This window comes from Sorex araneus, chromosome X (assembly GCF_027595985.1).
Source record: "Sorex araneus isolate mSorAra2 chromosome X, mSorAra2.pri, whole genome shotgun sequence".
NCBI classification, from domain to species: Eukaryota; Metazoa; Chordata; class Mammalia; order Eulipotyphla; family Soricidae; genus Sorex; species Sorex araneus.
In genome coordinates this window covers 18,791,593-18,807,438 of record NC_073313.1, presented here as the reverse complement: position 1 = coordinate 18,807,438, position 15,846 = coordinate 18,791,593, and the positions used below count along the sequence as shown (strand labels likewise).

Below are 15,846 nucleotides of genomic sequence, written 5' to 3'. Positions count from 1 at the left end.
ATGAACACTCTTAGACAATCACTAGTATGATTGAAAACCCGGGTCTTCCAGACTCTGCTTCTTGGAAACCAATCTAAGACCTGTCCTAGATTTGTTCATTAGGATCTTGCCTTTTCCTTTCGAGGTGAGATTAAGGGTTATGGAGTACTGTTAAATGTCAAATACATTTGGAAATGTAAGAAGACAGGAAGAATAAAGGAAGATGGGGAAGAGGAGGAGGAGAGGGGGAGGAGACTTTTGTTTTGGAGACTTTCTTAGACTTTTGTTGTGGGTTCAACTTCCTTTCACACATTTGGGATGAAATTTAACATATTGTTCTTTGTGTTGATTTGTTTTTCCCAATAATCATATTGGATGTCTTTTCAAGATCTCTTGACTGCTAAAAAGGGTTTCTTTTTCAATTAATAAGCATTAAAGCTGGACTATAAACTTTCTTTTGCTTTTTGGGTCACACCCGGCATTGCACAGGGGTTACTCCTGGCTCTGCACTCAGGAATTACTCCTGGCGGTGCTTAGGGGACCATATGGGATGCTGGGAATCGAACTCAGGTCAGCCGAGTGCAAGGCAAATGCCCTACCCTCTGTGCTATTGCTCCAACCCCTGTACTATAAACTTTCATTCTTTAATACCACAGGAGATAGAGATGCCTTTAACCCAAAGAAGAGACCAGCTTGCAAAGCAGACCTGCAATTGGCATTGTTCGTCAGCGTATTCGATGGACTGGAAGATGGAGAGTGCGTAGCGTTGTCTGACCTTCAACCGAGCGCTGTACCCTCGGTACCAGTTCTGGATGATCAGTGCGGCTTTCAGCGCTGCGGACCCACAGGACAGGGAAGTCAGAGACAAACAGTTACAAGCAGCTAAGGGAGTGTGGGCAGTGTGGGCTTCAGAAATGATACCAGGCCCCCTGGATTTCTAGGTTGTGATATCATAGAACTATAGTGAGACTTAACTTCATTCCTGTAAAAGGTCCACAAGTCCCAAATGCTCAGAGAATAATGGTGGCATCGCGTTCATGGGAGTCCAATTTTTGGAGCAAGACTGCCTGAATGCGAATTGCAGCTTTGCTGGTTACTGACTACGACAAGTTATTACAACTCTCAATGTCTATTTCCTGATTTCAGCAAATGGGGATAATGATAGGCCTTGCCTCTGGCATTTCTTACACTTAGGAAATCAATGTATGTATGTCCTTTGAATAGCAATTCCATTCTTTACCAGATAACCCCAAATGATCCTCAGACTATAGAGGAGACTATGGAGACAAGGCCCCTCTCTTTGTGACAATGGGGAGTTTGGCAGCAATGTGGTGTCACTGTCCATCTCTAAGAAGGATCACTGTAGTGGGCAGGCACTGCGGAGGGCTAGACCACAAAGGTAAGCAATAAAGAAAATAACTCCATAGCTCTGTGGGTAGCTTTCAAAAACATGGCGCTTCACTTAGAATTTTGTTATTAAAAGTTAGGGACAGAAATATCAGATGAGTCCATGTACCCAATTTAAAATAAATACAGAAAATCACAGAACAGGAAAAGATTCACACTAAGCATCATAGGTTGTTATGAAACATTTATATACATACATTATATATGTATATCTAAACATATGCATATAAAGGAATGAGTGATTGTATTTTTATAACAGAAAAGGATCACAGAGGTGACATAATCCCAAATTCTCATTGTTTGGATGTGAAATATAGGTGGGGTGGATTTACTTGGAGAATATGGTTACAAGAGAATCATAGAAGAAGAAAAGGTCATGGGCAGACATGACAACATAAACTGAATAAGGAAATATGATTAATTCTGCCTTCTCTAACTGAGATTCAGTTGATGAAAGACTTATGGATAAAGAAACACCCCTCACCCCCATCCGTAATAGAATTACAGTGAGGATGCATGAGGCACTTCATGTGAAGCATGTCACTCCATATAAATTACATGTTAAACTAAACTACAGTGATATTTGAATTGCCTTGGTTATGGTTTATGTCATGGCAGAGCCTGGCAAGCTACCTGTGGCATACTCGATATGCCAAAAACAGTAACAAGGACGGTCCTCATTCCCCTGATCCTGAAAGAGCCCCCAGTATTCCAGCGGGCTACTGTAGCACGCAACAGGGACAAATCGAGATGTTACTGGCGCCCACACGAGCAAATCGATGAACAATGGGATGACAGTGATACAGATACAGTGATGGTTACATACTAGCTCCTCTGGAGAGAGAATGACATAATTTAATACACAGTCTCCTTGGCCTTTCTCAAGCTTTCAAGTTCAGAATACCCAACACCAGCTGCCCTTATTGTCCACACTCTTGCTCTTCCCTGTCAGTCGTGAAAAAGTCCAGAGTTGACTCTGACGAGAACAGTTTGTGCTCTGCAATCCTCCTTGCTTCATCTCTACTGGACTTCCCTAAGCTTCTTCCAGGTTCTCATCTCCCAGGCCCCCAGTTTTTCTATCAGCTTCCAGAAAACCAATATAAAGTCAAGAATCAGAATTATAGGGGGAAAACCCATAGGGAGAAGAGATAGAGTGATGTGCTCAATGCGTCAAGGAAATAATTGTTAATACTCTGACTGATTCGACCTGGGTTCGATTCCTCCGTCCCTCTTGGAGAGCCCAGCAAGCTACCATGAGTATCCCGCCCTCACGGCAGAGCCTGGCAAGCTACCTGTGGCATATTCGATTTGCCAAAAATAGTAACAAGTCTCACAAAGGAGACATTACTGGTGCCCGCTCGAGAAAATCGATAAACAGTCGGATGACACTGCTACAGTGTCTGACTGCAACTTCCCCTGAGCACCATGGATAGCCCAGGCCCAGCTGAAAAGTCTGTTCTGTAGGACATCATTGTCAAGACCTACTATCCTTTATCTCAGGGTCTCGCTAGTCACTAAGGCCCTTGGCTATTAGCACTCACTCAAGGTCTAGCTTCATTTCTGCAGTCCTGGCTATGCTGTGAAGCCCAGCGAAACTACTTTGCCGGTAAGTGAGAATAAACAAGAAATTCCATCCAAGTCTCACTGACCACCCCCCCTTCCCTGCTAGCCCAAGCTCTTGACTTTTCTAGAACTTTTTTCAATGCCTCCATTTCTTTATCTCTACAATGATCAAAGACCATTGAGTGTTTTCTATGCAGTATTAGCAAAATCGTTAGTAATCAACTAAGCTTCAGGTGACGCCTCAAACAAAATAGCTCCCAATGTTTGAGGTCTACTACAAGATAGTTAGTGCCTCCTTGAGTGTTGTCTCAGCTCCACATTAGGAAACTGAACTCAGACAGGCATGTCGCTCTCTCAAAGTCACACGAGCCGGTTACTTCATCCCCTAACTTATTTTCTCCACCTCTTCTCCCTCGGCAGAGTAATCACTACCATTTACTGAATCCTTACTCTGTTGGCACAAAGCCCGGGATGTTACAGGTACTTCTAGTTCTAGTCCTTCCCCATATCGTGGGGGGTGCTGGGTGGCAGAAGCCCCCTCCCGTCACTGCTTCTGGACTGTCACTTGCCAGAGCCCCAGTACATAGCAAAGGGAGAGTTGGCTATTTTATTAGACACACAGAACGTTCCTGGGCTCTATTCACTAGCAGATGTGGTGCTGTACCTTGGAAGGAAACCCGTCGTGTCTCCTCTAGCCCAAGGTGAGGAAGTAGAGCTACCCCCGCATCCCGGCCTGAGAAGTTGCCACATCTGTCTACGCTGTCACTTCTGAACCTCAGCCTCTCCACCCTGATGGCCACTTACTAAGCTCTCATGGGTTAGCCCTCACCTTGAGCTTCTCTGTGTGTTTCTAAACATGCAGAAGGCCTGGGTTCCCTCTCTGGCAGTGGATGGCCCTTTGTGCACCTCCAGGAGTGACCCCTGAGAACTTCCAGCTGTGGCACCCAAAGAAAAAACCAAACAAACAAACAAATAAATTTTCTGTCCTCAGGCTAAGGCCTATTTCTGCTTTTGTCAATTGTTCCTTGGTCAGCTCAGCCGATAGGGGCGCTAGAGGGAGATGGCAAGCCTGCAAGGCAGGGCAAGAGATGTACATCTTTCCATCGACTTCCTACTTTAGGATAATGGAATCTAGCAGCAACTCCCCACTTCCTGCAGCAATTTCTCTTGGTAACAGCAATTGGATCCAGTTTTCAGATTACTCAGCACTTACAAAACCAGCCTCAAGCAGCCCGTCAGAAACACCAGCGCCAACTGAGCACCAACGCCCAACACCAGAGGGAAAAAAAAAGTCTCAGATTTAGTTCTGCAGATTTGTTTCAGTAGGAAGCAACACAGTAAAATTAATGAGTTACCTCGCCAATTTTCTATGCCCAGAACAGGTGTTTTTTTTTTTTTTTTTTTTGGTAATTGTCAAGCTGGTGGTTGTCACTTTTTCATTCCAGCAATCATTATCATAGTGTTTTGCAAGAAACTGAATATCCATTTATGGGATCAATAACGGAAAAAGTCATAGATTCCGAGCATTTTCTTTGTGCCAGGCACTCTACTTGGAGCTTTATATGCATGGTTTGGTTTGGTTTGCATGGTTCCTATCAAGAATCCTGTGAAGGGCTATTATGCTTATTTTACAGTTAAGGAAACTGTCTTCAAAATATCATATTTGGGGCTACTCATGACTACTCAGTAGGGAAATGTAGAGTTAGTTACAGATCTCTGTAATTACAAAACCTGGGTCTACCATCATTACTCTTTACAACTCAGCATATTTGGAATTGGCCATAGAAAATGAGACCTCACCCTTGGGGATGGCTTCTTTGAAAGCATAAAGACTTTACTTCAATGCCCAGTGCTGTCCCACATGTGCCAAGTGTGGTTCCTGGTGCCAGAATGGAGTGTGGGACCTCCAAAGTACTGTGGTGTGGTGTGTACAAGCACCACCCCCAGGGAGCACATATGTGAACACCACAGCGATTCCTGGTGAGTTTTACAACCAGAATGTGCATGAGCACCGAAACTAAGAAAGTGGGACCTCCTAGCACCGCCAGACGATTTTGCTAAAGAAAGTGAGCCCCAGTGAGGAATACAAGTAAATGTGGGCACACCAAAACTCTGTGTGTGTGACCCTTGGTCATCACAACAACAATGAAGAAGGGAAGGGAAATGGAGGAGATGGGATGGGAGGAAAGGGAAGTTAAGAGAAGGGGATGGGAGGGAAGGAAGGAAAGGGGAGGGAGGGGAAGGAAGAGAAGGGTAGAATCGTGTAAGGGAGAGAGGGAAGGGGAAGGAAGGGGAAGGAAGGGAAGGGAGAGGAAGGAAAACAAGGGTAGGATGGTGTACGGGGAGGGACAGAAGGGGAAGGAAGTTCTTTAAACTAGAAGCTTCATATTCAGAATGATAAGGCATTGAAAGACTCTTCTTTTGAATTTCTGCCAGCAGAAATTTGGTTCCTGAGGAGGAACCAAAATGAGGGAATATTTAATGAACTTGAAGGGACCTCACAACTAGTCAAGAGGAGAGAGAGGCGCAAACGTGACAGCAGTGATTCAAATGAATTCAAATGAATTTCCAAAAGGATAAACCATCAAGTAGCAAAAGGCTTTAATGGGAGAGGAGAAACGTTGCTGACTCGGATGTTCAAAGCCTGAGAATGGGCTAGGGCTCAGCTCTGGGACCAGGGTCTTTGTTACCGCTGCTATTTTTATTTACAGATATTCTGTATCTGCGAGAGCATTTGACTGACCCAAGGAGACAGTCAGATTCACTGGAAAAGCATCTCAAAACACATGCCCAGTGAGCCAGAGAGGGATGGCTCCGAACCTTGCTTCTTAGATGGCAAAAGCAAGGCCAAGATGTAATGAGGTGCCCTAGTCCACGAACGCTGGCACTTTCCAGAGCAGGGTGCGCAGTGCCCGTGCCTCTGGCAAACATTCTTTTTTAAATTAACTAAGAGGGAAATGAGAGGAAGCCATGCGGCCTGGTCTCCAATGACTGGATCTTAAATAAAATGAAGAAAACTATCACTTTCCCCAAGTGACATGTGATCATAGTTTTATCATTTCCCGCGACCTTTCAGTCAGAGAAGCGTGAGAATGAAAGGGCATTTCTCTGGCTTTTATTTACTCATGTGTTCACTCATCCAGCACCCCCTCTACGTGGGATAATAAAAATGAGAATTCCATTTTGTTCCTGACCCGGTCAGGTGCCAGCCCTGTAACTCGGGTGAGTTGTTTAACCGACCTTTCTGGTCCCCCATTTCACATCCAAACAATAAGAATTGGGGATTATGTCACCTCTATGATCCTTTCCAGTTACAAAATAGCATCACTCATCCCTTGATTTTCTTTTAACGTTGTAGCTGTAGCTTACCTATGACCACTCATAGGCAAGCTGAAAATAATTGCTCAAGGACAAAAGATGGTATGTGTATTTGAGCACTCAAACCAAAAGCATCTGGACAAATACCAGTTTTACTGGCTACTAAAGAAATCTGAATCATTCCTATAGAAAATTCCAAACCAAATCATTAAGATCCTTGATTTTTCCACCAAGGAACTGTCTCTAAAGTTTGGTAGCGATAGGAACATTGAACATCTCATTTATTACTGCTCCTTTAAATTCTGTTAAAAATGATGACTGTATATTATTTGTTAATTGGTTCAAGTGATACCCAACACATGAAGGGATAAGAAAGTGATGACAAGTGAAAGGGTGCTGGGACAGAGAGATACACAGGGAGTGCTTAAGATCCAGAAGTTTCTAATAAAGATCAAGAACCAGAGAATGGGCTATTAATCATTTAGATTACAGAAGTGAAGCGATGGGAGGGAGCCAGAGACAATGGGACTGAGCAGCTGATGTTGAGTGGAGGAGTTTTAGAGGTGAGCACGCCAATGACTGAGATGCTGGTATATCGTGTACAGCAGAGAAACTCAGGATGAAGCCGGCACATGCCACCAGAGTCTGCATTGAATGTGGAAGTCAAGATCAACGAAAGGCAAACCAGTGGTAGAGGCAAAGGGAGAAATCTGAGTTGTAAACTTGGTGAACACATCTTAGGTTGCACGGGATTAGGATTCTGTGTAGCATTTTTGGGATCATTTTCAAACATGGAAATTGGTGCAACAGGACATGCTATGTTATGTAAGCATTCTCTTACTATCTATTCACATCCATCATCATATTCACCATTTCTTCTATCTCCTACATTCTAGAATCACCCCTTAGCCTTACTTTCGAATGGCACACTTTCAGAGAATGCTGGACAGTTTTTTGAAATATCCCTCAAGATTATTAAAATAAAAATTAATGTCGGGGCTGGAGCGATAGCACAGCGGGGAGGGTATTTGCAAAAATAAAATAAAATAAAATAAAATAACTGTTAACATAATTGTAACCATGTTACCTGACTATAATTTTAAAACTTTGTTTAAAAAATCATCAACAACATATTACCTTTAGGGGCCAGAAACATAGTATAGTGGGTAGAGCTCTTGGCTTACCTGTAGCCAACTTGGGTTCGATCCTCAATACTCCATGTGGCCTGAGGATCGAACTTACTCCTGAGCCCTTCCAGGAGTAAGCCCTGAGTCCAACCAGGTGTGGCCCCCAAAACTACCCCCAAAAATCAACTTCAAAAATTTGTATTCTTAATTATACAAGATACATGGCTGTGGAAAAATATGCTTTCTTTTCAATTATTAAAATATTATCTTGTGGGAAATTTTTTTCAATAATTCAATAATGACCTTTAATCTTCACTTGGGGGGAAAAATGCCTTGACTGCAGATCTGTGTCGGCTCTCCCTCATGATTAATCATTAATCTAAGTTATAGTGCCAGAGTCATTTACCTAAGGTCAAATAAAATCAGTGATTTTTGTCTTTTGCTGTGCCTAAAAGCCAATGCAATACAAAGCAATAATTGTATAGGAAACGTATTTTGATTACAGGAAAGGACTGGAAATTGGGCTGAGATTACCCCTTTCTTACACTTAGCTGAAATGTGTCTATTACAAGAGTTTCTAGCAATCAATAGGATCCAACTTTCAAGCTGGCTTCTTTGTATTATTGTCTAGTAAAGGCTGGAAGTCAGCTGGTAAACAGCATTTCAACGGGACATGAAACTTCCCAGACTTTAAGGGTATTTTCTAATGACTCATGATGTTAGAGTACTTATCTAAATAGTCCCTGTCAGAGCCAAATAATACTTGTGATTTTGAGAGCCTAGGTAGAGTAATCGTACAGCAAACAAAGAAAAAGTGAAGGCACATTTCATTTGTAAAGAATGAAGAGGCTGTCTAGAGGCTGGAGCAATAGCATAGCGGGTAGGGCGTTTGCCTTGCACACGGCTGACTTGGGTTCAATTCCCAGCATCCCATACTGTCCCCTGAACACTGCCTGGAGTAATTCTTGAGTGCAAAGCCAGGAGTAACCCCTGTGCATCGCCAGGTGTGACCCAAAAAGCCAAAAAAAAAAATAAAAGAGGCCGTCCAGACTTTTGCTTCATGCAGGAAAATAAACGTGTTCATAGAACTAACCTGATGCAAATATCAAGACCAATGTATTATCATTTCAAAAGATAATTAAACATTTTTAAAGTGTTATCAACGATCAGAGAGATAAAGAAGCAGGCAAGGTGTTTGCTTGCATGCAGCTGACCCTGGTTCAATCCCAGTCACCACCGATGGTCCCCAAGAACTGCGGGGACTGACCCCTGAGCATAGAGAGAGGAGTAGCCACTGAGCTCTCTCTGCTGTGGCCTAAAATGTTTTTGAAGTGGTTATTGAGAGGAATCATAATATTTGAGATGGGAAAAAAATGGTCTCCTTTTCACAAAGCAAAGTATTTGTCTGAAGTGATTTCCCAGTTAATGCCAACCAACCAGGAAAGCGAGTGCATGATATGGGCACAAAAAGATTTAGCACTTCTGCCATCCTGATGATAATGAAAGTCAGGGGACGGAGGTCTTGTGGTGCGAGCATTGTGGTGACAATGAGGACCAACAGAAACCCAGAAGATCCCCAATATTTAAGAGGAAGGGGAAAGTGGAGCCCTCTGGATCAAATCAAACGAAGACCTAAAGGGGCAAGAGCAGAAGATGTGCCACAAAGGCAAAGACCAAAGTACTGTGAGAGGCCTGGGCATGAGTGCCAAGCACTGCAGCTAAGGCCCCAGGATTCAACATTAGACTTCAAGAACATTCGAGAACTCCTCGAAATCATTTTATCTGGGTCAGAATGGATAGAGATAGAAGAAAAAAATACCCTCAGGAGTAAGGTCTGAAGTGGAGGAGAGAGGAATATAAATGGAAGCTAGGAAAAGGGGCGGAGCCAGAGTACAGTGGGCAGTGCACCGCCTTGCATGTGGCCCACCCGGATTCAATCTCCAGAAACCCATTTGGTTCCCCAAGCCCCACCAGGAGTAATCCCTGAGCACAGAGCCACGAGTAAACCTTGAGCACTTCATGGTATGACCCTGAAACCAAATAATTTTTTAAAATTGAATCACTGTGAGATATAAGGTTGTTTATGATTGGGTTTCAGTCATACAATGTTCCAGCACCTGTCCCTGCACCAATGTACATTTCCCACCACCAGTGTCCCCAGTATCCCTCCCTCCCCTCACCCCTACCTGTCTCTATGGCAGGCACTTTTCCTCTCTCTCTCTCTCTCTCCTTCCCTCCCTCTCTTTCCCTCCCTCTCTCTCCTCTCTCTTTCCCCCTCTCCCTCTCTCCTTGTTCCTCTCCCTCTTCTTTCTCTCCCTCTCTTCCTCTCTCCCATTTTCCCTCCCTCCCTTTCTTCACTTTTCCCTTTCTCCCTCTCCCCCTCCTTTTGGGCTTTATGGTTTGCAACACAGATATTTAAAGCTTATCAGATATATATATATATATATATACATGTATATATATATATCCCTTTACCTACTCTCAATACTTAGTTCCAAATAAATTTTTAAAGAAGCAATGGAAAGCTTCCAAAGGAAAGGGAAAAAAGGACTACAAGAGGCAGTTTGGGACAACTAGGAAGTACAGATTACAAGCTATATGTTAGATAACAATATTCCATCAATGGCAAATTGAGGGGTTCACATTCAGTGGTGCTCGGGGCTCTGTGCTTTAGGGTCATTCCTAACAGTGCCAGGGATTGAACCAAGGTTAGCCTTGTGCAAGGCAAGAGCCTTAAGCCCTGTCCAATCTCTCTCTGGTCCCTGTCAATAGTAAAATTTTCCAATGTAATGATCTTGTAGTTATTAAAAAATATATCCATCTTTTTTTAGGGCATGCACGCTGAAGTATACAGCGGTTAACAGAATATCGACAGCTGACTTTCAGATAAAGAGGGAAATGGAGATGGAGAGAGAAAATGAGAGGAGAGAGAAATTATCACAATTGATAAATCTAAGTGAAGGCTGTGTGGGTGTTCATTGTATGATTCTTTCATCTTCTCTGTGGGTTTGCCATTTTTAAAAGCAAGAGGCTGGGAGCAAAACAAAATACAGTTGCATAAGGAAAAGATGCATATATTCAAACCGGAGAGAGAGAGAGAATGTGAGAGCGCACACAACGGCAACTGAGGAGGTTAAAATATTAAAGGAGTCCCAGCTAAGGCAGTGAGGAGCAGAGGTAAAAGGAGAAAATTAGTGGCCCTCACCCCTGCATGCACATACACAGCCGCAGTTCTACAGATGCATCATCTCTGAGTGACTGACTAAAAAGCATCTTAGCCCGGGTTCCATTTCACTGAGGAGGAAGAGGCGGGAGGTTCCGCCTCTCAGGGATTTCTGCACGGCTCCACCTCAGGCCCTGATGGCAATTCTAGTGGAGAATCCCGCATCAACAAACACCCGGAAGAATGATAATCCCCGCTAAACTTCCGGAAAATTATTTACCTTTTCAAAGGTAAAGAAGAACAATAGCATTCATTAAAACAAGGAAATTTCCAATTGAATGTAAGCAGCTTAAGGTGGGTGTGAGGGAGCGGGAGAGCCGGCAGCTGTAAGGAGCCTGATTGTCAAGGGTTAGAAATGAATGCACTATGCGGATGCTAGCCCCAGAATCCTCACCCTGTCTCCCAGCACCACAGGGCCAAAGTGAGCACTGCTTGTGGTCCCCATGACAGGGACAAAAAAGAAACATTTGGCTTTCTATTTATCATTTTTAGACTATCCCTCTCCCATGCAGGCCCAGGTCTGAATCATGCAACACAAGTAGTCTATGACTAAAGCATATCCCCAGCCTTCCCCACCCCGCCCCACCTCAATTTTTCCATAAAAATAGCACTATAGCACTATCATCCCGTTGTTCATCAATTTGCTCGAGTGGGCACCAGTACTACATCAGTACTACATCTCCATGGTGAGACTTGTTGCTACTGTTTTTGGCATATGGAATATGCCATCGGTAGTTTGCCAGACTGCCGTGCGGGCGGGATACTCTCGGTAGCTTGCCAGACTCTCTGAGAGGGACAGAGGAATCGAACCCGGGTCGGCTGCATGCAAGGCAAACGCCCTACCTGCTGTGCTATTGCTCCAGTCCTCCATAAAAATAAGTAACAAAAATTTTAAGGACCATCTCCAGGGACTGGAACGATAGAACAGGGGGTAAGATGGTTGCATTTCGTGCAGCTTACCCTAATTTGATCCCCAGCACTGCATGTGGTCCCCTAAGACCCCATCGGAGTAACTCCCAAGCAGAGTTAGGAGTAAGCCCTGAGTAACTCCGGATACGGCCCAACCCCATCCCACCCCACACCCTCAAAAAAAAAAAAAAAAAAAACAGAAGCATGTCCATTAGAGAAATCATCCATTTGTCATAGCTTAAAGCATCAAACTTCAAAGCTAAAAAGCTAGACCGCCTCCTGGGCACCTCAGCACTTACAGAAATTGAATAAATGCATTTCTAAGTGATGTCAGGGGAAGGAATCAAAGGAAATACATCATAGTGTTCCCAAACTGCTGCCACAGGAATAAAAGTGAGAAGGGGGGCCACAGACTATTAATTCTAAGCCAATCAGTATAAAATCTTAAGTGTTAAATGAAGTTCAAGAGAAGGAAAGTGTAATGTTTAGATTCTGGATTTTGGACAAATCCCAAGGATACATAACAGGTACTATATCAAAAGGGACACAGACATTGGCATCTGTCAGTACTACTTCCATTCCACGCTCTGCCACCATGAAACCCGCAAATTTGCCTCAGTTTCCTCATGTAGAGCAGAAGAGTAATCAAAGCTGCCTTCAAGAGTTTGTTGAGTGAGAAACAATGAATGTCCATCTGCCCAAACAGAGCCCCAGCAGACAAAAACCTCCACAGTTCAATCGCCACAGGCTCGGGACAAGCCTCACCCAGAAATGAATCTGTTGAAAAACTCAGGTATGCCGGTTTTGTGACCAAAATCTCCAGAATCTCAAGGAATCAGGGATGGGCAACCTCCCCCAACCTCCCTGTGCTTCCAGGAGTCTGGCAGTCTCGCCCTCTGGCACCATATAGGCTCATTAACTGGCCATGATCCATACTCACAAGTAAATATTGAAAGAGATCAACAAGCTGCAGAGATGGTTCTGGACTCCAAAGTCACCATCCAGTTAAAAATTTAACTCCAGGGGGCTGGAGAGATAGCACAGCGGGTAGGGCGTTTGCCTTGCACGCGGCCAACCCGGGTTCAAATCCCAGCATCCCATATGGTCCCCTGAGCACAGCCAGGGGTAATTCCTGAGTGCAAAGCCAGGAGTAACTCCTGTGCGTCGCCAGGTGTGACCCAAAAAGCAAAAAAAAAAATAAAAATAAAATAAAATAAAAATAAAAAAAATTTAACTCCAGCTCTATCACCCCATTCAAAATTTTTAAAATCCTGGAGCACATGGTCACATCTGTGGCCATGTGACATCTCAAACTCTACAACTAATATACTAGGAGTAGCACAACACATTGGATATGGTGTAAAGTAGAAGGTAACCAATCTCAATTAAGAAAATATTGCCACACAAGAATTAACCTGTAACAATATGTTAGTTATCTCTTTTACATGGGCTTAATGACTCTAGGGTGAGATACAACAGTCTTCACGTACTTTCTTCAAATGAAAACTTTTTTGATCATTTTTAGAGAATTATTCATAACAGGTAATCTAAAATAAACTATTTAGGGTCTGCTATTGGGACAGGGTTGGGCAGTGGTTGGCAAAATTGGAATTAATGATGGTGGGAAGGTGCAATAGTGGTGGGATTGGTGTCAGAATATTGAATGCAATAAATCATCATGAACAATTTTCTAAAAATTAAAATTGAAAAAAGAAACAATGAGTGCAATACAGACACCAAACTGATGATCACAATTACTGTCATGTTCCATTTCGCAAAAGCAGCAATATAAGAAAAATACCAATCTAACCGCAGTGCTGTTGCCCTGCATGGAAGGTGCGTCTGGAATGCATAAGTTTATTTGAAGGCGATGGTTTGCTCAAGGTGCCATCCAAGTCCTATGGCAGAAGTCTGCAGCAGGGCTGGATAGCAGGAGACGGGCAGTTTCATACAGACCAGCCCAGGAGAAACAGTGAACACCAGCCCTGCTCCCTGGTTCACTAGACATGTATTCTTTTGCTTCTTTTTTTGGGGGGGTCACACCTGGCGATGCACAGGGGTTACTCCTGGCTCTGCACTCATGAATCACCTCAGGGTGAAGCTCAGGGGACCATATGAGATGCTGGGAATCGAACCTGGGTCGGCCACTTGCAAGGCAAACACCCTACCCGCTGTGCTATTGCTCCAGCCCCTAGTCATGTATTCTGGAACATATCATCTTGCCTATCCAAGTCTCAACTTCTTTCCTTACCATCGGAGAGCAACCTTGCACAGGATGCAGGGATCGGGCAAATGTGAAAGGGTCTGGCCAACTGGAAAAGCACAACACAAAGAAAAGGTGCTTTTTTCCAAAGTAAAGTTCATTAAAGCTCATTTCTTTGGGCAGCAAGAGAGGGAAGCACCATGAAAGAGTAACGGTTATAGCAAAACAGCGCTGCAGTGATAGTCAGGGGTAAGGTGCTTGTCTTGCATGAGGGCAACCCTAGTTTGATTCCTGGCATCGTATATTGTTCCCTGAGTACAGCCAGGAACAAGCTCTGAGCACAGAGCCAGGAGTAACTCCAAGTGTGGCCCCCCAAAATAAACACACAAAAACACGGTAGTGGAAACTTCTCAGATTCAAATCCCTCTCTGGATATTGTTTATTACATGACCTTAACGAGGACTTACTTCATTGAGCTTTCTCACTTCTGATAGCACTTTCATCTAGTTTATTGTCAAGATTAAATAAAATAGATGCAGAATATATTGCACACTCAGAATACAGTTGGCAATCATAAAATAATAACTACGATTCTCTATCAAGAACTTACAAAATATTCATAACCCCTGACACAGTAATTTTATGTCTAGTCACTATTAATTCAAAATGAAAAGAAAGTTTTACACAAAGAAATTCTTCCAAGTGTTACTTATATTACTTTTTTTTAAAAAAGATATCCAGGACTAAAGGACTTATTGAATATATATTCCAGTCTATGCACTACATGAGATACCACCAAAAAATTAACATTCAATATGATCAAAAATCTATACCAAGGGACCAGAGATGGCTCGGTGCCTGCCTCATACACATGAGGTCACCATTTCCATTCCTGATGCCAACCACACAGGCCAGGCACAGTCCTGGCAGCTCTGCTATCTGAGGTCCCCCGCACCCCAAGAGTGTGAGATCTCCAGTGCACAATCAGATGTTTGTGAGCACCATAGTGAGAGTTATTCAAGCATGGCCAGCTGTGCGATCCCCAAGCGAGCACTGTGTGAACATCGCAGCACCCCCCCAGTGAGAGCTACACCCACAATGTGCCTAAATACCACAACTAAAAGTGGAGTGGCTGCAAACACTCATGGAAGCTCCACAACTAAACTGTGCCACCTGAGTGAGTACCACAACCAAGCAGGAATACAAATCATCATCATCACAATGAGGCAAAGGCAAGGGGTGGTGGTGTGAACATAGAAGGAAAGCAGTTTTTTCCCCAAAAAATCTATGCCTCATCCCCCCAGTGATAAATTTTAGATATGCTACCTGACATTCAATTAACATATACCATCTCACAGAATATAGAACATCACATGATCACCTCAATACATGTGACTAAAGCATTTGGCAAAATTAAACCCCACTTCTTAATTTTTTTTGTTTTGGGGGGCCACATCTGGAGGTGCTCGTGGTGGTGGTGGTGGAAGTGACGTGTGGTGCCAGGGACTGAACCCAGAACACTGCACATGCAAGGCACATGCTCTACCAATGGAGCCACATCCATAGCCCAAGCAACATTTCTTAATTTAAGACATGTTAAGAGTAGGAATGAAATTCTCTACCCCCCCAAAAAAATTCTATGGAAAAAAACCACAGTTGGGGGCCAGAGAGATAGTATAGCAAGGAAAGTGCTTGCCTTGCAGTCAGTCAACTCCAGTTCAATAACTCATGATCCCTGAGCACAGAGCCAGGGGTAAGCCCGAAGCACCACCAAGTGTGGCTCCAAAACTAAAACAAACCAAAAAAATGGGAAGAATAATGATCTGAATAGCTCTTCCTCCAAAGAACATCTAAAAATGGTCTATAAATACACGAAAGGTAGTCAACATCACTAATTTTTAGAGAACGTAAGTGAGAACCCTAATTAAATACGACCTCATGTCTACTAGTATGAGAGTAATTAAAAGGATCAACAATACCAAGTGTTGGCAGGGTGTGGAGAAACTTGAACCCTCATACATTGCTGGTGGGGATGTAGAATGATGCAGCTACTTAGAAAACTGTTTGGAAGCTTCTCAAAATGTTAAACATTAAACTATCAAATAACTGGGCAATGC

At 43.4% G+C, this 15,846-nt stretch overlaps 1 protein-coding gene across 1 annotated transcript in view; it reads right to left on the bottom strand.

Moving 5' to 3' along the window:
• PPEF1 (protein phosphatase with EF-hand domain 1) overlaps positions 1-15,846 on the bottom strand; it is a 126,746-nt gene that overhangs the window by 91,948 nt on the left and 18,952 nt on the right. Inside the window, exon 5 of the mRNA XM_055120136.1 lies at positions 686-813. Coding sequence (XP_054976111.1) covers positions 686-813 — 128 coding nt within the window. The remainder of the gene's footprint in view (positions 1-685; positions 814-15,846) is intronic.